This window comes from Embiotoca jacksoni, unplaced genomic scaffold (genome assembly GCF_022577435.1).
Source record: "Embiotoca jacksoni isolate LCO1_2020_lvr unplaced genomic scaffold, fEmbJac1.0.p SCAF_4, whole genome shotgun sequence".
Classification (NCBI taxonomy): Eukaryota; Metazoa; Chordata; class Actinopteri; family Embiotocidae; genus Embiotoca; species Embiotoca jacksoni.
In genome coordinates, this window is record NW_027185392.1 from 190,845 (window position 1) to 212,579 (window position 21,735).

The following is a 21,735-nucleotide window of genomic DNA, read 5'->3' on the forward strand; positions in this document are numbered from 1 at the left end:
TCCGTTAATGACAATTTGAAACGGTTTCCTCGCTTTGTGAAATAGAGGATGTTGTCTTTCTGACTGATGCGGCACCGCTGCTCGTTACACATCGGATCCTTAACCTCCCTGTTGTATATTCAGAAAAAAACTTAATCCGTCCCTCTGACGTTGGCGGAGAGGAGTTCCTCTACTATAGGTAGGTAGGTTTTAAACATGAGGGGGTGATCGATGAGCTGATGCACACTCAGCAGGAGGAAGCAATAACCTTCATCAGTAACTATTGGCAAGTGTCGTCTCCGCTCGTTTTTATGACCGCTGAACAGAGAAACATCCGATTTTTCGGTAAATGTGAAATGATTCATGTGGAAATTAGTTTGAAAGCCGCAGGGGGAGGTCGAGCTTTTCTGTGCGACTCCCTCGTTTCCCTGAAACTCCACAATAGAGAGGCAAAGTTAGCCCGACCCGCAGAGACACAATAGCCCCTAATGGAAAAATACTCCAGACTGAAATAAGTCCGAATCGTCCTCTTAGCACGCGACTCGGAGCCGCTTGTTTCACGCGGGTGATGTCCGACCTGCGTTATTCCCACGCAGGTTTTTCACCCGTCCGTCCTCTACGACCTCCAGCGAGCTTTGCATCCATTAATAACGAGTCTATTCTTACGCAGGTGTTCATACGCAGATCATGCATGTGATTACTGTTGCAGCGGTGAGACAGTGCGGCGCTGAGTTGACTGTACTTCCGCCGAGAAATGCAAAGACAGAGAAGAAAAAAAAACGAGTATAAATGTATGAGAGCCAATACAGAGTCATGAACTGGTGAGCGATGTGTCACACTCAAACCATGCAGAAAGTATGTCTGTTCAGCTAAATGGAGCAGGGATTCATGATATATATGTGTATATATCTGTGTGTGTGTGTAGAGATGTTAGCTCAGGCGGCGGTGTGTGCGTGCTTCAAACCGTGCAAGGAAGGACAAAAAAGCGGGAGTCCTTAAATGTCACACATTACTCAGCACGGTAACTACGCTCACGACATGCGATGTGTCAGGCCGCATCATCATCGCCCACTGAGCATGTGCAGAACAGGCCCCCAGCCTTCCACGTGCGCTCGGAAATATGCACGGGATGTGCACGGGGGATGAGCTTGTACACATCCCCAAGGGTGGGAAATGCAACTTTAATCATTGTTTATTTATTTATTTTTGTTATGCTGAGTGCCGTCGTCCCTCTGTTTTTTATTTTTGTATTTGTTTTGTTTTCGCCGTCCTCGCCGCTTCGTCGTCCCGGTGCCGTTCAAGCGTCGACGGCTCCCGGTTGACGGGGGAGGCGGGGGCAGCCGCCGCCGCGCCACGTGACATCTAAAAACTCCTCATCCTCATCCTGTGTGTGTGTGTGTGTGTGTGTGTGTGTGTGTGTGTGTGTGTGTGTGTGCGTGTGTGTGTGTGTGTCAGTGTTATGCTTTACATGAAATCACCCTCTCCGCCTGGTCAGTCTCCCAGAATGCTTTGCTTCTAGCCATATGGTGCATGGGGCCAAAGTCCGGCAACTATTTTAAGGCATCTATTTATTATAATTTGTCCTTTTTTTTTTTTTTTTTTTTTTTTTTTTATGTGGCTTCAAAGACGCACAGATTAAAGGAGCAGTTCTGTGTTTTAATGATGAGCCTACAGACAAGATTCGTCGTCTTTTTAATTGTCCCGAGCTGCATTTAAAACTACAAACTGCTGCCCGTTGAGCCTCGGTACGTCTCGCAGCTTCAAGAAAGTCAATATTAGTCTGTTTTTTTTTTCCAAATGAGGAGGAAAGTCAGATTTTTTTTTTTTTTTTCAGGGCGATTGCGCCACGCTTCAGCGGACTTATTCCCTTTGACTGGATACAAAATAAGTGTACATGCCAGCTGTGGCATATTTAATTTTTTTTTCTCTGTTATCTAGAGATTTAGAGGCTGATTAAATGCGTCCTCCAAAGACAGCAGCGGGATGAAGAGCAAAAAAAAACAAAAAAACAAGATGAAGCTGATCAAGTGTATCTGGAGTTTATAGCTTTAATACAGATCGCACTGCTCTTCTTTCAAATCAGCCACTTAAGGAGATTTTTTTTCTCTATTGTTTCACATCAATAGAAAACAGCGACAACACACACACACATAATAAAAAAAAAAAAAAACAACACATTTCCCTCTGTGCATAATTAACCAAAAATGTGAGCCTCAGAATCGTTGCGTTCGTAACAGGCTGGACGGCTTCCAGTTAAAAAGTAGTCTGATGAGCCCGAGCAGAGGGAGATGTTTCACACCTCTTTGTGCTGCGAGTTAGCGGGGAATTCATTAATGGCATATTTTGAATTTATTATTCACCACCTCGGATCTGCTAATGGAGATCAGCTGTGGCATTTCGCAACATCAAACCGTCCTCTCGTTTAACCCTGTGAAGGTTTTATGATGGAACATTTTTTTTATCACAGTCGGATAACGGTGACTAATTTATTGTTTGATCAAACACGCAGGTCTTTTTTTTTTCCAGGAACATTAATGACTTCTTTCACAATCTTTTATTCAAGTGCGGTGAAGTTTTTACGTGTGCAGTGAAATGCCACAAAGCGTTGGCGTCATGTTTTGGTTCAGACGGTCACTTTTTCCACTTAAACAACACGAACGGCTGAAAGTGGCGGTAATTTATCCACAGTCTGAATCCGAATCAGTTATTGTTGTTGTTTACAAACTGAAGAGAATATCTGAAGGCAAATAATTTGTCTGATTTCTGAACTAATAAGCCAAGGCTATAATTAATTAAGAGTCTTAAAAGGACACAAACTAAAGTATAAAATATATTATAAATCATAGCTCTTAGACTGTACACTAAGATGGATGACATCTCAGCACAGCAAAACTGAAGCCAAAATATTTTGGAAATGAATGCTGTCATCGTTGCGCCATCTTTCTACTACGGAGCGGTTTGGAGCCGGGTAGCGTCAATATTTGGATAAACTGGGACGAGCGAGCGGTGTATCTAAATCGATTTAGATTGGAAACGCGACGATACTACGTCCCGCCCCACCGATGGCTGTAACCTGACTGGACCACAGGCCTGTCAATCAAACAGACACGCCACCCAAAAAAACCACCGTTTTTTGAGGTTTATTTTTTAATGAATGAGGGATTATTTTCAGATGGACCGCCAGAAAACTAATAAGAAGGAGGGCCTTTAGCTAACAACACGGAAATATCTCGTGAAAACAATGTATTGACTCTGTATTTCATGAGAAGTTGAATGGAGGTTTTTTTTTTTTGAGCCGACCTCTAGTGGCACTCGGTGGTATTGCAGTTTAAGACACTTCTGCATCTGTCTAATTTTTCAGACTCGGACGCTACGAACACTTTTATATACAGTCTGTGATTTCCCCGCCCCGCGATCACTACTGCGTGGATTTTGGGTGCAAATGACAAGCACAAGGACAACGCCGCGATATTTTGTCTTCGCTTTTTGCGCGGTGGGAGGAAGATGTGACGCGTCGGCCATCTTTACGTTACAGTGTATGTTTTGTGCTGCTCCGCCTCCCTCTGTGACTCTCACACACACAGTCAAATCCTCTCTTCAGCCTTTACTCCAGAGGTCGGGTCTGGTCTCTACCAAACTGTAATATAATATGCTTAGTCATCAGAAGAGCAAAACAGCATTTGCACACGCACACGCACACGCACACACACACACACACACACACACACACACAGTGCAATCCAAATAGCAGCCTGTCATCCAAATATCTAAACGCAGTTAGACAACCCCCTCCCCTTGCCATCTTCCTCCCACCCCAATGCCAAATCCAGCCAGAGGTGCCTGCTCGTTTCCATGACAACAGCCTGAAAGTATTATGTCATCAGTAAGAAGGGCAGAAATTTTTTGCACGCATGCACACACACACACACACGCACACACACACACACACACACACACACACACACACACACACACACACACAAACACACACTCTCGCGTTTCCTGACTGCGTGTCTTTCACTTTTGCTCTGTCTCACACACAAATATCCCAAAGTGCCCTCAACCCCCCCCCCACTCATCTCCCTCCCCCCCACTCATCTCCCTCTCCTCCCACACACCCTCCTCCATACTCCCCTCCATTCCCCCATCACACAGAGCCTTACCCTGCGTTACGTAAGACTCCCGGGCTCTTACTCGGCTTGGGGGAGAGGTGACTTTATACAACAACAAAAAAACACGGCACGGAGGACAGGAGTAGAAATTTGACGTAAAAACCTCTTCCGCCTTTTATCACATTCACGCCGAGGTGGGTTTCGGCTGACAGGACGAGCCACTTATGACCCTCTGAATAATTCACAGTGACAAACTGGGCTTATCAATGCAATTTTTCCCCACGTAATGACGCCATTAACCTCCAATGTAGCCGCCGCGACAACACTCTGCGTCGCTTTCTTTAGCGTCCACTTGTTTTGACGGCTTCATTGAACGGGGGCCTGCGCCGCGCTTCGACCTCGTTAAGCCTGATATGAATGTGAGGATGCAGTCATTACTCGTGATTAGCTCTGGTGTGCGACTTAAAGCGGCCAGTAGTTTTAGCCTTCCTGCAGGAGAAGAGTAAGAGTGGTGGTGGGTTGTAGCTGATTATAGCTGGGACAAGGGGTGGGAGTGGGTGGGTGGTGGGGGGGGGGGGGGCTTCCTGCTTGTATATTTTATATCTCAAAAGCAGAGATTGCTGGAATTCCCCAAAGACTCTGGAGCATTACTCCACCTTTTCAACCCCAGCTCCGTGCTGGTTATAAATAAACATGAAAGATGTGGAGGGAGTGGGGGGGCGGGGGGAGGGGGGGGCGAGGAGGGGTTAGGTAAAGACGTTGAGAGTGGGCCTCCTCTGGGAGTTGTACAGTAGATGTGTTTCAGGCCAACACACCAGCCGTGTGCATGTGCACCAGCTCTCACTTCACCTCCTCTGCGCTGCTTTCCCTTTTAATGAACACACCATCGTCCACATACGTGGAGGTGTGACGACCTCACGCACCTCATTTCAATCAGGAGGAAGTCGATCTCGATGAACGAACACGAGATTTTGTGGCCATGTGAAAAAAAAAAAGAAACGTGTGGGATGTAAGAGTCTTTGACGATCCAACCCGGTATCGCGCCAAAACGTGAAATAGACACGCTGGCCCGCTGCAGCAAAACGCGAGATAGCCACGCTTCGGGCACAGAGCGCTCGTCAAAGTTTGGGACAAATTATTGGGGAATCGAAAGTAGTAGTGTGAATAGGGGGCGTGGGGAACTACGATTGTGTTGTTGTGGGCGAGAAAATAGCTGTGAGCGGGTGTGTTGTCATGTTGGAGAACCCCGTTGCCATGGCGCCACAGTTCAGGTGGTTCGCAGCGAATGTTTTCCTTCAGACTCCTCAGAAGGTCCCAGTAGAACTCGGTGTTGACAGTCTGACTCTGGGGAACGAATTCACGGTTGCACAACCATCGCCAACGTCAAAGAAAACCCATCCGGCGTCTCCTGAACCTGACGCGTCTTCTTCGGTCTCGGACGGTGAAGCTCCGCCCCCCTCTTGAAACGCGAACGTCACCCGGAACAACCTCGCCCGGCCCGTCGCTTCATCGCCGTAGACTTTCTGAAACATTTCAAGGGTCTCTGCTGACCGATTTCGTGAGAGGCGGTTAAACAGGAGACCGTCTTCGCGGCCGGCGCGAGACGAAGGAAAAGTTAGAGAGTGCAAGCAAGAGTTTTGAGGGGCGGTGAGACGGGAAGCAAAAGGAGAAGCGACAAATCTGCTGCAAACGCGGGCAGCGAGCGTGATGCGCTCGTGTATCTGAGTGTGTTCAACGTTGCATAAAGGAGAAGCAAAGGTGCCGCGGAGCTCCGTCACGGGGGGAGACCGAGTCAAACGGGGAAAAAAAAAAAAAGTCGGTGCTACGAGTGAGCCCCTCCTCGTCGGCTCCCAGTGGCTCCCACCAAATTGCCGGGTAAATTAGACTGGCATGGGATGATGCAGGCAGGCGGCTCCGGCAGCAGAACGAAGCAGACTGTGTCCCCCCGCGAGCTGAAGCCTGATTGCTGATTGATACATTGATTGACACTGATTGTGCATCGCGAAGACGAACGGGGGGACCCCGGGATGATTGCAGAAAAGGGGGAAACAATGGAAGTCTCAGTGGCCTTGTGTGTTTGCACGTGGGTGTGTGTGTGTGTGTGTGTGTGTGTGTGTGTTGCTGCATGTGCGTATTCGTGAATATGTGTGTTACTGTGTGTGTTACTGTGTGCGTGTGTGTGTCTGTGTGTGTGTGTGTGTGTGTGTGTACTACAGCCAGCAGGGTTGGTTCAGGCCAGAGCACCATCAGCAGCTGTTAAGTGTTCAACCCATTGACCTCACTTACAACTGCACTAATTACCAGGATGACGATGCATCGTTTTTTTTTTTGTTTTTTTTCCCTCCTCTCGTGTGCACAATTCGCCGTTCTGATTTATCGTCGTGGCTTCTGAGAAAATATTATGGGCTCAGCTGTCAGTTCAGGTAACATCCTTCACACCGGAAACACCTCTTTTCCTTCTCCTTATCTCTCTGCTGACCCCAACGCAACTCCCCATTTCCCATCGTACACCAGGACACGTGTATTTTTTTTTTTTATATATATATTTCTCCAAATATCATGCATAATGCACCGCATCTCGGCCCCGCGCTCGCCGTGTTAGTACATCAAGCGTCATCGCTAATGGTTGGTGTACTGCCCGGCAGCGGTGGCAGGCGGCGGCAGCAGAGTGACTCCCTTCAGGTCGAGGCCAGCAGTCTGTTCTTGTTTCCACCTTTTCTCCTTTCTGCCACTTACACACATTGTGCCTCCAGGAGACACTCACTCTGTTGCTACGGAGGTCAGTCGGACACGGTCGAGCGCACTTTACGAGGCGGCCGGGCATATTGACGAAACGCATCAAAAACTTTTCGTGTGACTGACTGCTCGTATGATTCTGTCTGGAATCGGGATTGTTTCGTTTAGTTTGATAGAATCGCGAACGATCTAAGCACAGACCGTATGTAAAAGTGGACGTCGCTTCCGGGTCTGAAACGCGAGGCCGATGCGGGAATGCCACAGGCTGCAATACCGCTGAGGGCCACTAGGGGTCGGCTCCGGCTCCATAGACTCCCATTTATCCTCTCTCATGAAGTACAAAGTCAATACAGTTGTTCCACAAGTTATTATGGTGTTGTTAGCGAAAGTCAGTCCTTCTTACTATTTTTCCGGGGGTCCATCTGAAAATTATTCCATAATTAATTAGATTACAGGCCTCAAAAAAGCGTTATGTTTGATTGACAGTTCTGTACCTCTGCAACTGCACCTCCCAAAATAAAAGTCTCCTATTAATCTTCTTAATCTTTACTGGGATCTAAAATGTCCTGTTTGCAGCACAGTAAATATGCAAACACGAAATCAGCATACTTCAAAAAAGCCCAATCACAACTGGGACGCTGACGTCCACGAGGACACGCACTCGCCGCGCTGAGGACGGTGACCGCCGTCATCGCATGTCCAGAGTGTCTCAGTAGCTGCTGTCACCGCGTCTGAGCTGCCTCGCCTTCAGCCAGGGCAGCGAAGCCGCTCGGCGTCCGGCCAACAGTCGCCGTGCGCGACTGAGTAAAAGGGGGGGGGGGGGGGGGGGGGGGGGAATAAAAAAAATGAAAATGAATGGTATAAAAACGTGTCGTCTCTGTGATGACGTTACTTCAAGGCTCGGTGAACTGAATCAAAGTCAACCCCCCCACCCCCACCCCCACTCTCCCCCGCCAACTGGAGTAATAAAGCCGGGGTTGTGACATGTAGCAGGTGCTTGGTGTGTGCCGATGCGTCCTTCACGCTGACAAAAAAAACAAACAGACGAGGCCATGGCGACGAGTGCATCTGCCGCCTGCACGCGTGTCCCCCCGGCACGACGAACGCCGCCTCATCGACGTGTCCACTCGACGGGACTCAGCTGCTGAGGTTTTTTTTTTGTCTCAGCTGCTCATGTAGAGCACCGCTCACCTTCTTCTCTCTGATGACGGAGAGTTCCCATTTCGGGCCGACCGGAGTTATTATAACTGTTTTTGATCGCGCAGAAATAGACCATTTAATGTGCTTTAGTTTCATCCATTTGACACATCGCCTTGGTACATGACAGGTTGCTAAGCCCCTGTCCCCCTTAGTTACTGTTGCTACGATGATGATTCCAGTTTGTTTCTACCTGATATATTTCCCATTAATGGGGTTTTATAACCGCAGTCAGGCAGCAGGGAATTGGGAAAATGTCCATTTGGAAACGTTCCCACTTTCTAGTTCACAAACAGGCAACGTCGGCGGCACCCTGAACAACCTGCTTTAGATTAGACAGAAGTACGAAGCGACCTCGTCGTCGTCCATTCAAATCCCTTTTCCACATTTTAAATTACTGATGTTGGATAGGTTATCCAAGTCAGGCTATTTTCAGAGCATTTCTTTCTGCCATCTGAACGTACATCAAACCTGCTTCTTGAAGCACAGAAAGAAAGAAAAACTCCCATTTTCTTCGCGGTATATTTTCTAGTTCGTCCAGCCTTGAGTTGTATTTTTCCACTCAGAGAATCCAAACTTTCCCACTTCCAAGTCAGGCTGGTTGAATTTTAAGGACACGAGAGGAAGGACTCTGAGGATGAATACGAACCAACAGATGGGGAGTTTCGGCGGTATTTGACTGAAACAAATCAGCTACTGTCGACCTAAACTCTGATTATATTTCACCTTAAATGTAAACTGTAATCCTGTAAAATAAATTAGGGATTAAAAATGCTCTTTCACCTCGGAAGCAAATCTGTGCTGCTGCTGCGGATCCTCCAGTTAGCCAGACGTACTAACAGTAGTGGCTTGTGTTTGCACATATAATGTTCACTTAATTTCTTACACTTTGCTCTTGTGCGTTTGAAAAATCCCCCTCGCCCCCAAAAAAATAAATAAATAGAAATATAGATTAGAAATACAAATCATTACAGTGACTGGAGAGTCGTTGTTTGGAGGAAGGTGTTTGTGTGCGTTACCGGTGCCGCTCGGCGAGCATGTGTTTCTGATTCGGGTTTAGTGTGAGCTCGGTGCTGTGAAGTGGAACCTTTCAGCATCGGTGTGTATAAAACACCTTGTTTATCACGAGGGCTCGGTGGGTCTCCGGTGGGAGTGTGTAGTTCTGCTTCACATCCGCACGTGTACTTATTATTACCTCTCGTGGGAAATTCTCTGAGAGTTATTTTCTGTCTGTTTCGGGCTTTTTATCTGCCGGGCTCTCTGAAGACGTCAGGAGACATTTTTGGTATAGATCGTGCCAGCCGTTCCCTTTTTCAGTCTCCTATTATGCGTCGCTATCGTAATCCATTCTAGGAGATTTCCTTTTTTTTTTGTGTGTGTTTTTGCCGTGATTTTTTTTTTTTATCTCAGGCCGGAGCGTGTTGTGTCTTCTTTTCCTCGATGCCATGAGAGCCGCTCGTTCCTTCCCTTCACACACTCGTCTGGCATTTTGGCTGGATTGGGTTTGAGCTAGCGAACACCGGCTTGTAACAGTAAATATTAAACACATCCAGCTGTCGCTGTGAGATGGCTTTCTGCTCTGCTGCTTTGTAGCCTCTGTGGCTTTTTTTTTTTTTTTTTTTTTACTGGCTGCTCTGCTTTGTGTACGGCCTAAGAAGTTATATCGGCGGAACACAGAGCTGGGGAAGGACTGCGGCCTCTCAAACACGGAGATGTTGTTGATGCAAATAGGTCAGCAAAGCACAAAAAGAGAGAGGGGGGGGGGGGGGGGGTTGGGAGTGGGAGAAAAACAGTGGGGAAGTAGTGAACTATTCTTTCTGCTCTAATTTTCTCTCTCTGCGCAACGTTGTGAAGGAGTTGAAATAACATGTAGGTGGGATGATAAAACTACTCCACCTCTCTGAACTCACGCAACCGCTTTACTCATTCATTCTTTCACCTACTCGCGGTCAGCCTACCTTCCTCTCGAGTCCCTGTGAATGATGCAGGAGGCTTCTGCTCTCCGTAGGCTGCAACACTACGTAACCGGACCGCAGTGCTTCCGAGCCAAACCTCTGTCTAGTTGGTGTCATGCTGTCGACTCTAATGCCGAAATAAAAAAAAAACGTTGTCCTCTTCTGGAACTGCTGCGACTCGAATGGATGCGGCGTTATTGTGCTTCATTGCTGTCGCTTCAAATTTGGTCGAGTTGCAGCTGACGATTTTTTTTCGAACAGGTTCGGCGACATCAGTTTTCACCGACTCTTTGTTATGATACTGTTTTTTCACTCTCTAATTTGCAGCGGGTTTTTTTTCCCAAAGATTTATCGAGTTCAGGGGTTGATTATTTTTGACTCGCGGTTGTGGAGCTGCTACTGACTGAATTTTAGTGATTTTTCTCAGTTGGAAGTTTCCAAAACAAGGGCAATGATTTAAGAGGTTAAAAACATAAATAACAATATTCAGAAGTTATTGTAGGTTTCTAGCCAAGCTGTTGGGATACGGCTCCAATGATGTTCCTGTTGTTCGGTTACTTGGTCCGCCATAATAGTCCGAACTGGGATGTCTCTACATGTTAACCGTTGGATGGATTGAAGGGATTATATAACTCATCTGCCCTGGAAACGCACTGGGATTCCCCAGGAGCTGCAAAATGTTGTCGAGGTTTAACTGCTGCCAACGTGACTCTATGGATGGATGGCCGTAAAATTTGGTGCAGGCATTCAGGATGAATTATACTGGTTTTAATAATCCTTCGAAATTTTCTTCAGGTCAAACCTTCACTTTGTTTAGTTCTTTGGTTTTAGATCAAATACTTGCGAAACCCAGGGCAAATACAAAATAAGCTAACATACTAAAGTTTAACTGTCAATAAAATAAAATGGGTTAAAATGTATTTTAACAATAAATCTCATAGTAATTCCCTTTATTAATCCACGATGACCTCCTAAAACTCTCCTTTTTAATTGAGGCTTTACCAAAGTGGAATCACAATCATGATGTACAAACCAACACAAGACCAACTGACACCTTTGCATTGTGTGCAATATGCACACAGAACCGCTCTGAACTAGTATTGCTGTAAATCCGTAAGGTCCGATGTCTTTTCTTTCTTGCACAGTCTACACACTTCATTATTTGGACCTCAGTGCCTTGTTCTTTCTCCAGGTTTTTCCAAGACCGGCCTGTAAACCATTTCTGCTTCTGACGTTGCCGTTTCTTGACATGACGTGCCAGCAGACAGTAGCCTTAGCCCAAATCTGTGCCTGATGACTGGCTGACCTTTTCCAGCGACTGCTGAAATATGTAGCAGATGTCAGCGGCGGCCTGCGAACGGGCTCCCGGTCTGTGTGACAGGAGACGATGACAGGGATGACTTGATGCTCGAGGGGGCGAGAAGCGAAAGGTTCCTCGACGCTCCTTGGCAGCCAAGCGCCTGTCACTGGTCTTTGGCAGTGGAAAGAGGCGGAAGGAGTCAAGGAGCCACGGGGAGAGGGTAGAATAACTCGGGCCACCTTTCAAAGCCAAACCTCCTCCTTTTTTTTTTTCTTCTTTTTTCCCACCGCTTCCTGTTTGCCTTTACACTGTCTCCGTCTGCCAACTTTCTCTCTGTCCCGTTCGCCCCGCTCACACGTGGTCTCACACTCCCATGCGGAGGTATTGCGGTTGAGCTCCCGCCACCACCCTTTCTCTCTCCTTTGCTCTCCTTCCCACTTTGCCGTTACCCTAAATATCCTCCCGCTCTATTTTTACAATGCTCTCTCCTCTTTGCCCTCGCCGCGTCCTCCCACCGTTTCTCTGTTCTCTCCGAGGAAGCGCGCCGGTCCTTGGCAGCGCGAGCTCGGTGTGTCACACACACTTTGGGCAAGGTGTTCTCTGGGCAACGCTCCTTGTCAGTACGGATGAGTTCAATGGGTGGCTGTGCTCGTAGGGTTGACCTCTCTTCTGCAGAAACACACACATACGCACACACTGTATATTATTAACTGTACTAACCCTGGGTTTCTGTCGTCCCCGTCCCCGTCCCCGTCCCTCCGCAGCTCTGCACGAGTTCCCGACAGATCTGTTCACGCACAAAGAGAGAACGGAAGGAGCTGTGGCCTTGCATGTCCTGTGTGTAAGTTCACCTTCACCCGTACAACTCTGCATTCACGTGTGCTCTCGTTCATTTTCTCTTGTTTGTCGAATAATTCCATGAAAACTCACGTGTCGTCTGCGTGGCCAAAAGCCTGATGTTTCCTGTTTCATCGTCGTCCAAAAGACACATCAGAAAGGCACACTGTTGCTCCGGAGGACGTGTTTCTTCAATGCCATCCCGCACGAATAATGTAGTTTATAATAAATCAATAGGACACCTGCAACAGAATGACAGAAATAAGACTACTGAGAGGCTGTGGCAGCCTGTGTTTGTGGCTATTCCAGTGATGGATCGGCTAGTAGTGGAAAATAAGGCCAGAAGAATTGCTTCCTTGTTAATACATCAACGACCTGCTAAGATCAGCTAATCATTCAATCAAGCAACTTACATGTCTACCCAGGCCATTAGACGTGTCACTGACTTCACTAGTCACTAGCATCCCGAGGCTATCATCTTGCTTTTCAAAGATAAGGTAAGGCTGGCAACTTACCTTACAAGGCTAGTCACTAGCATCCTTAAACTAGGGATGCTAGTGACTGGAGATTAAATTGACGTTAAAACAGGTATAGCAAATTTGAATCATTTAAGAGAACTTCAAGGTAAAAAATGAGGCTAAAAATATCAAGAAAACTCTCTGAAATTGCACATGACATTTTCATAAATCCAAATATAATACATAGAGTCCATAAAATCTAAATGAAATGTAAATATTTAAAAGGCATGAAGCAGTGCATGAGCACTCTCTATATAGAGAATAATGTCAGCCTTATCCTTCAAACTGCAACATCAAAATGAAAACATTTCAACAACCGTTTTTAAGTTCAGGGTTCAACTGCTAGCAGGCTATCATTCAAGGTTACACGAAAAGAGTCGCGTCTTCTCCACTCCGGCAGCAACTAGTCGGGTCCAACGCACGCATGACCAGCCGCGTTGGCCTCTCCAGCGCGGCCCGGCGGGGGTCGATATGCAAGGCCAAGGCTGCAATGGAGCCCCTCTGCCATCACTCCATTATGAATGGCACACAGCGGGCAGAATGTTCCGGTACACGATGACCCACGTTGCTGATAGTCTCTGGAGGGCTGACCGTAATGGAGGCTCATGCCAGCCGAGCAGCGTCTCAGGGGAACTTTGCAGTGCATAAACCGAGCACTAAGAACTTCCGAAAGGGCCGTTTCACCAGGTCTGACGTTCCAGGCTATGTCGCTACTTACAGCGCACCCACCCTCTGAGTTCGCCTTCTCCTGCTGCAGAAGGGCAAATTAAATTAACCTTTTCCAGGATGCTTGGATGTTTTTTAAAATAAAAGCAAATATATGTAGTATATCATCACCAGCTATTTCCTACTGATGTCTAACCTTTAGAGTAATGTGCCCCATGTCATTTCATAGCAGGTGTTATTGGACTTTGCTCTGTGTACAAGCACATGGAAGGACAGTCGGGGCTGAAATCTGCAGGATAAACTGTACAGTTGTCGAGCTGATGTACCGGCCACCTTTTCAAGTATACAATATTCAGACACAAAATAAGTCTGGGACAAAAGGGCCCAGCTTTGACCGTGTGTGTTTGAACTGTGACATCAAATATTTGCGCTGAAATTTCCCCAGACTGGTTTGTAGGAAAGGAGCCAAGTAAAAGCAGCGTAACGTGCCGAGGCTAATTTATTCGTCCGGTGACTTTCTGTTGACTGTGGAAGTTCCCGCTCGACCACGGGAGCAGTGAGTAATCTCAACTCAGGGTAAACTTGTTGGCCTTGTCAGCAAATAAAGACATTTTGATTGCAAATTTCACTGAAAGCTCAAGAAGAATTGGCACGTAGACCTTGATTTTGGGTTATTTTCTTCCAAATTAATCAGAGGATTTATTTAAATCACTGTTGAATCATTTAGTCTTGTAAAAAGAAGTGTATTTAAATATCCCAGACCCCAAAGTTACATATTTAAACTGCTTGTTTTGACTGACCAGCACTCCAAAACCGAAAGATAATGAATTTACAGTGATATAAAACAGCAGAAAATCAGATGAAAACAGAGAACGTTTGTTTCAAGTATTGATGTCTATTCATTGAATTTCATTAACAACTAAATTCATTCTGTAACAGAACCCACAGAACTCAAACTGGAACCCAATTTTTAAAGATGAATCAGTCGTGAACGATCTGCTGCTTCTTGTTTTTTTTTAGCCCTTATTGGATAATTATTTGTGTCTTGTAGAGTTCCTTCTATATTTTTTTGTTTGGTGCTGTGTTTTCTAATGTTTTGCATATATATATTGTTGAATGAAAAAAAAATCTGAAATATGCTCAAATGTCAATGGCAGAAATTAACGATAACGTGCAAAACATTCAGCTCAGAAATAATAAATCATTTTACTATAATACTGTCATGCAAAACTTAACTTAACTGCTGAAAAGTAAAATTTTAATATAAAAGCTGAAAGCTCCCAAAAGAATAATGAAACGATGTTGAAAATGGCTGAACAAGTGTAATCTGAATTAGTAAGGTTATTCCGTTTTGAGATGTAAAGGTGATTTTTAAACAGTGATAATAAGACAGAATCCATTAGCGCTTATTTCTATGCTATTTTACAGGTTAAAGATAAAAATAACAATCTTTTTAAAGCCCAATTATAAAAACAACGAAACAATTGACAGAACAGAGGCCGTGTCACCTTATGTTTTGGCTTATGTTGTCTGAATAAGGCTGCATCTGTAGCAGCATGTGGTCTCGTTTCAGGGATGTTGATTTTAAACACTGGATTAAACCAGGCTTGTCTTTTTTCCCCTCTGTATTATCGAGCAGCGCAGCTGCGAATTGATCCCGGAGCGAAGGCTGTCATTGATCATGAGTGTTTCTGGTGTTAAAAAAAACAACAACCAAAAAACAGCAACAGCAGAAGTTATTATTTCTGAATTTTAATCTGAGCGTTGAGCTTCCAACTGCTGCTCTTCTGTTGACAGCTGCACGGCTGACGCGCCTCTAATTCTGCACAGCTCGTTGACGCCGACGTCATCACATGTGCTCTGAATAAACACGAACACAACCACAGATTTAAAGACTTCCGTGACGTGTAAAACATATGCACGAATAAAAAAACGAAAAAAACAAATGTGCGTTCAGCATAGCCTCATTCCCTCACGCTCACGCCCTGTTCAAGTCTGCTCGAGAGAGAGTGATGAAGGCCGTTGTTTTCCCTACACTCCGTCTCAACCCTAAATCCAGATTAAACCCAGTTATCAGGATTACATGGGGCCTTTAACCTTTCGCTTACCCAGAATTGACAAATCTCCACCCGAGTGACTGATGGCCTCGAGCTTATGGCACTCCTCTTCATCACACACACACACACACACACACACACACACACACACACACACACACACACACACACACGCGCGCACTGAAAGTAATTCAGTGTGTGGGCTCAGTCATGGCTCTTACACAGGTGTGGAGAAGTTCAGCTCGCTCTCACCTGCTTTCAGAAACAGGAAATGGAAGAAGTCCCGGTGCTCAGCGAAGTGTGACTCACTGCCGAGCACAAAAAGGACAAAGGAATGTTCACTCTTCATGTCAGGCTCGCTGCGAGCAGGTCTTTGAAAGGCTTCATTATTACAAACTGTAAGAATATTCAAACTTTTCCTTTGTTCACATGTTTCCACTCACTTTGTTGTCACTGCCTGACATTTTCTTCTCTTGATCACCAGTATTTGTCTTTCATCTCTGTGTGCTCTGTATTGCGTGTTTATCACGTGACGCACAGGAAAAGTTTCATGGGTTTGGATGTTTATGCAATAATACGCTAGGAGTGGAAAAAAAAAAACATGCCACTACTATATACGATTGTTACCAGATTGATTACAGATATAAGGATACCTGCCAGGAGACAACGGCTCACTGTTACGCCCAATTTTGTTTGTTTTGTGATTTAATCACAATTGTTTTTAAGGTTACCAAACACCTATATTGTTCAGTTTATTTGCAGATTTTACACTCTTATTTTGGTGAGATAATAATTTATGGCGAAGGAACGGGGAAATTGGAAAGTGGTTTGATGTTTGTCAGTTAAGTCTGACGACATTCACAGTCTGGTAATTACATATTAAAGTTTGCAAAAAAAGTATCGTAAGTCGGTTTTTGGGAGTGATAATGCTGGTTATCGCATATTAGTTGTATCGTCTATCTAGTAGTGACTGAGGGAATGAGGACACACACACACTGCATTAAACACAGACATGAATCTGCAGTGGAAATCACTGCATGGGCTCAGAAACACTTCCATAAACACTTCTAAGTGAACACAGTTCATCGCTGCGTCCACAAATGCGAGTTACAATTCTACCAAGCAAAGACGAAACCATATATAAATATGATCCAAAAACAATGCCACCTTCTCTGGGCCCGAGATCTTTTTAGGTGGACTGAGGCGAAGCGGAAAACTGCCTCGTGATGCTAAACTGACCGACTGACCTGCCATCCATTGAAAACATTTTGGTGCATCACGAAACAAAAAATATGAGGACCCTCAACTTTTGAGCAGCTGAAATCCTTTATCAGGCAAAAATGGGACAACATTTCTCTTTCGAAACTCCAGCAACCGGGCTCCTCAGTTCATAAATATTTACAGTGTTGTTAAAAAGAAAGAAAAAAAATAACGGCTGAAAGTGCCCAAAAGTTGTGGAAAATACAACTGTAAGATAAATTGATATCACTTCTAAAGAACGGTATACGACAACTACTTTAAAATCATTATATTACAACTAAAGGGTTGCATTTGTGGAGCACGTGTTAATAATTTAATGAACAACCATACAGAGTAGGAGTTTGCCATGAGTCTGTTTTTGTTTGTTTTCTTTAGCTTGGGCTAAGTGATATTCAAGTTCAGATGTCACAGTGCTTGCAGATGCCTAACGTGAGTGGGCGAATAAGAAGCAGCCATGTAAATAACGTTGCCTCCCAGACTTCTTTTTAATGCCAGTATGTTTTAAAAGTGAAAACTAACATCCCTATTTAAAAATGTAAACAGTGTGGGCCCATAGTTGCGTTATTCATGAATGTTTAATGGCGGATCTGTTAATGCACCCCAGTGAATTTGTATGGGATCAGATCTGTGACTCTTTCGCCTTTAGTTATGAGACTCGCTGTTTAATTTTTCATGGTAATTTACATGTAAATTTAATGAGGCAGCCGGAGCAGAGGCGTTCTTGACTGTACCTTTGAGGGATTTGTTCAAAAGTAGAATAAAAAGTCGTGGAAGTTGTTAAACAACATCACCTGCCATTTAAAATATCAGCAAATAAATCACAGATATGTTTCGTACAGTTAATGGTGCAAGCTGGTGTCTTCATGTGGACTTCCAGCCCTGTTTTTATATATAATAATTCACAATATTGTAATGGTCCTGACTCTTTGTCTCTCGTTACAGACTGTCTACATGTTCTGTGGTCTGGCCCTGGTCTGCGACGACTACTTTGTTCCCTCCTTGGAGAAGATATGTGAGGTATTAACGTTTTTCCAGTCAAAACAATGAGAAAATATTGTCACAGAGCCAGTAAAGTTACGTCGGGCACTCTGGAAATTTGATGAAGTCAGGGGTTTAATTTGAAAACTCAGACACTGGAAGGTGTCTAGATGTTTATTTCTAAGGGGTGTCTTCTTTTTTTTTTTTTTTAATAACGCTGTGAAATCTGCTCGTTGTTAAACAAATCTGGACTCCACTTATTAGCTTTTCCTGAGTTTTCAGTTGCATCTCGCAGCTGTTTGTAAATCGAAAAACACATTCAACACTCCAACAGAACTTTTACATACAATAATATACTTTGCCCACCACGTCAAAAATACAGCAAGCCATTATCGGGTATCATATTTACAAACTCTAAATATAGACATCTTGATATAATGAAATATGTGCATCTACATAATTTCAGTATGTATGTTTATATCACAGCACAAGAAAAAAAAAAAGACATTTCTAATATAGGAGCTTTTTTGTTTTTTTTATCTACCAGGATTTCTGTTACATAAGGAAATACAAAAGTTGTAAAAGAGCTAGCTCGGTGTTTGTGTTTGTATGTCTATGTTGAACAAATATATCAATATTCTAACAAAATAGCGTTGGTTTCCGGTAAAAGGAACAGTCCAGAAGGACAGAGATTTTAATTTTAATTTTAATTTATTGAAACTGCTGTGTCGTGCGGTTTGAAAACCGTGCGGTAAAACAGCAGATTAACAGATTTATTTATTTATACAGCAGCACATCTGTAAGCTTCGGTCGGATCTTAACGATCAGCTCAGGGGTCGCAGGTCAGACGGTGACTGATCTCCCCGTGGCTGGACTCTCTGACCGCAGCGGCGTCTTTGTTTTTTTTTGTGTGTTTTTTTTCCCCCCCTCTCAGCGTCTCAACCTGAGCGAGGACGTGGCGGGCGCAACCTTCATGGCGGCCGGCAGCTCGGCCCCCGAGCTCTTCACCTCCATCATAGGTACGACATTTTTTTCCTACATCCGGGCCCGTCGGTCTCTGAACCGGCCGGGGAGGAAACGTGCGGGGCTTTACGCTAATGCTTTCATCCCAAGACACTTTCAATTTTCTGAATCACATCAGAATCACATTAAAGTCATCTTATGTAATAAGCTCTGGAGCATTGCTGATGGGTAAAGGCCATGTGGTCTTTCCACTTTTTCTCTCTTTTTTTTTGGACTTTGATCATGTGTGTGTTCGGCATACCAAATCCGTCTGAGTCAACAATACGAAGAACATCGAAGGCACACTACACATGATGTCGCTGTATTTCTCAAATTATACATACAGACATTTAATGTTGCTTTATTTCATTTTATTTCATCAGAAAATAAATTATAGTTGGTTTTATCGTCTGCTGAAATAATGAATTAATATATATATATATGTTTCTTTTATATACCACTGACTAAAATATGATCATAGGATTTGAAATGCAGTCACATTCATGTACATTTTCTTGTAGAAAATTGTGAAGACACATCTGTCTGTTACTGTGACTGTGTGTGTGTGTCTCACTGTTTACAAGTGCTTTGACAGTTGTGTGACATCTGTTTGTCACCGCCGCCGAGCTGCAACAGGATTCAGTCCAGTACGACTCTCTGTAAACTCATCCTCTGTGTGTGTGTGTGTGTTTGTTTGTTTGTGTGTGTGTGTGTGTGTGTGTGTGTGTGTGTGTGTGTGTGTGTGTGTGTGTGTGTGTGTGTGTGTGTGTTTGTTTGTGTGTGTGTTTGTTTGTGTGCCGGCTCACTCCCCCAGGCGTGTTCATCACCAAAGGTGACGTGGGCGTGGGGACCATCGTGGGCTCCGCGGTCTTCAACATCCTCTGCATCATCGGCGTGTGCGGCTTCTTCGCCGGACAGGTATGACGTCATCGTGTCGGCGTTGCACGGCCGCCGCCGCCGCCGCCGAAGCTACTCGCCGCTCAGATGACCCGGTGGCATTTTCACAGCGCGAAAAAACCGCTGGCCTAATGTCACCTTTAAATACTGAGCCACTAGAGTGTGCGTCCATGTTTATGCAGAGGGAAAAGCAGAGGGCACACACTGTTGGTTTACACAGTGGCAGGCAGCAAACGTGAGCTGTGACCCAAGTACATGTTTAACAGGGATTTTAATGTTATGATTTAAATGTTATGATCTTTTTTTTTTTTTTTGCCCATTTAAAAAAATAGGTTTTTAAAAAATACCAATACAGTAAAGTACAAATACTCCATTATAAGTAAAAGTCCTGCATAAAAAAAAGAGTATGAGCCAGATGTATGAAAGTAAAAGTGCTGGTTTGATCCCTCTGACTGATGTATGATAATACACGACATCAGAAAAACACAAAGTTCTGGCCCACAAATCTGTTTTGGATTTTTGCTGAGATATCATTTGAACATTTATTGAAATTAAACCGCAGTAATGTTTCAAATTACACGGTGCCGTTCTGCACTGACAGGAAATGACCTCAATATATGAACACATCACCCGGCAAAATGTCTGCATTATTTCACCCAGAAATCAACACGTTTTTGCATCCTCTCTTTAACACACTTAATAAACACACTGATTCTTCTATCTAGCAGCAGTAATGGAAAAATAAACATCAGCACCTTCCTCAGACGTCTTAATTTGAAATCCTTTACGTCGGTGGCCCCGCCCCTTCCTCTAATCCATCCAAGATGGCGACCGTTTAGGGTGGAAAGCGTCCATCTTTTTTTGGACCGTTTTGAGTGCATCATCCGGGTACTTGTAGCGCACTGCATGCTTCTGTACTAGACAGCGTCAATACAATCAAAATAGTGAGTGTTAGTACACAAGTGCGCCAAGACGTCAGGTTGGAAACTGCCGGTTTCATCTTCAACTATATGTTGGATTTTTAAAAACTTTTTTATTTAATCTCGTGTCGAATCTTCATCCGAAAAGTAGTTAAAGCTGTCGGATGAATGAAGCGCAGTGGAAGTATAAAGTAGCTGAGAATGGAAACACTCAAGTAAAGTACAAGAAAGTCAAATACGGCACTTCAGTTAATGTCCTGACTTTTCCACCGCTGTTTTAAAAGTAAATATTAAGACGTAGTACGTGTACTTTTTTTAAATCTTTTGAAATCAAATTTAAGAATTCGAACATCTGGCAGCTTCCTGATCTGTAAACCTGTACGCTGATTATATTTCACATTTGGTTTATCTCTGTTTTGATATTTTTGGTTTGTGTGCCACGTCCCTCCGCTTCCCCTCCGTGCTCGGCCGCATGTGCAACGTGACGTCGGTACGATCCCGACAGATCGTTTGTATCTCTCTCCTCTCTCTGCTTTACATCCTCGCCGCTGTGTGTTTTTTTTCGCAGCAGCAGATACCGAGATAACATTACACGCGGCGGCCTCTCTCTCTCTCTCTCTCTCTCTCTCTCCTCCCTCTCCCCCCTCCCCCCTCCTCTCTGATCCTATCTGACGTGCGAGGGACATGGAAACGAGCGCAGTACAAGGATAAGCTCTCTGCTCTGAAAAATATATGCGCTGCACTCCAAAAACAGTGATGCAATCCCAGATTGTGCATTATGTAATCATACTCAGATGATGAGGGAGAAAGACGGGCGCTGCGATGAGAGCTGGGAGGGATGGGAGGGGCTGGGTGGGTGGGTGCGGGAGAGGGAGGGGGGGATGAGGGGTCGCGTCCGAGCCCGCGCACCTCTCGCTGCTGTTTATTACCTTTAACTTTCTGTTCGTAGCAGGTTTCCTTTTACAAAGAGGAAAAAACTCAGCACCGCCGAACGTTTCAAAGCGAACGATCCCACAGCTGGGAGTGGCACGTTCAAGATGTGCCCTCTGACTCCTTCCTCTTGTGTACACACAGCGCGTGCTGTGTGGGAGAGCGTTAAAGAGTTAGTCACCGCATTGTGGGCTCCGAAAAAGCCGACAAACACACCTTCCCTACGCAGGACGCGGCCCTTTACAATTGACTCCGATTCGGGAGCTCGACTTCAGGCCTCCCGTGTTTACATCAGTAGGCTGATGACGTCAGAGGCTTTTGTCTAACAGCAAGGTCGAGTGTTTCTCTGAGAATCTTTTCATCTTTGCTTTTTGTCCGTGTGCTTTATCGC

General features: G+C 44.9%; 1 protein-coding gene across 2 annotated transcripts in view; it reads left to right on the top strand.

Annotated features, from left to right (window-relative positions):
• LOC138208998 (sodium/potassium/calcium exchanger 3-like) overlaps nucleotides 1-21,735 on the top strand; it is a 50,810-nt gene that overhangs the window by 15,899 nt on the left and 13,176 nt on the right. For both annotated transcript variants that reach the window (XM_069167297.1, XM_069167298.1), the window contains exons 3-6: nucleotides 12,044-12,120; nucleotides 17,560-17,634; nucleotides 18,530-18,614; nucleotides 19,412-19,515. In XM_069167297.1, coding sequence (XP_069023398.1) covers nucleotides 12,044-12,120; nucleotides 17,560-17,634; nucleotides 18,530-18,614; nucleotides 19,412-19,515 — 341 coding nt within the window. The remainder of the gene's footprint in view (nucleotides 1-12,043; nucleotides 12,121-17,559; nucleotides 17,635-18,529; nucleotides 18,615-19,411; nucleotides 19,516-21,735) is intronic.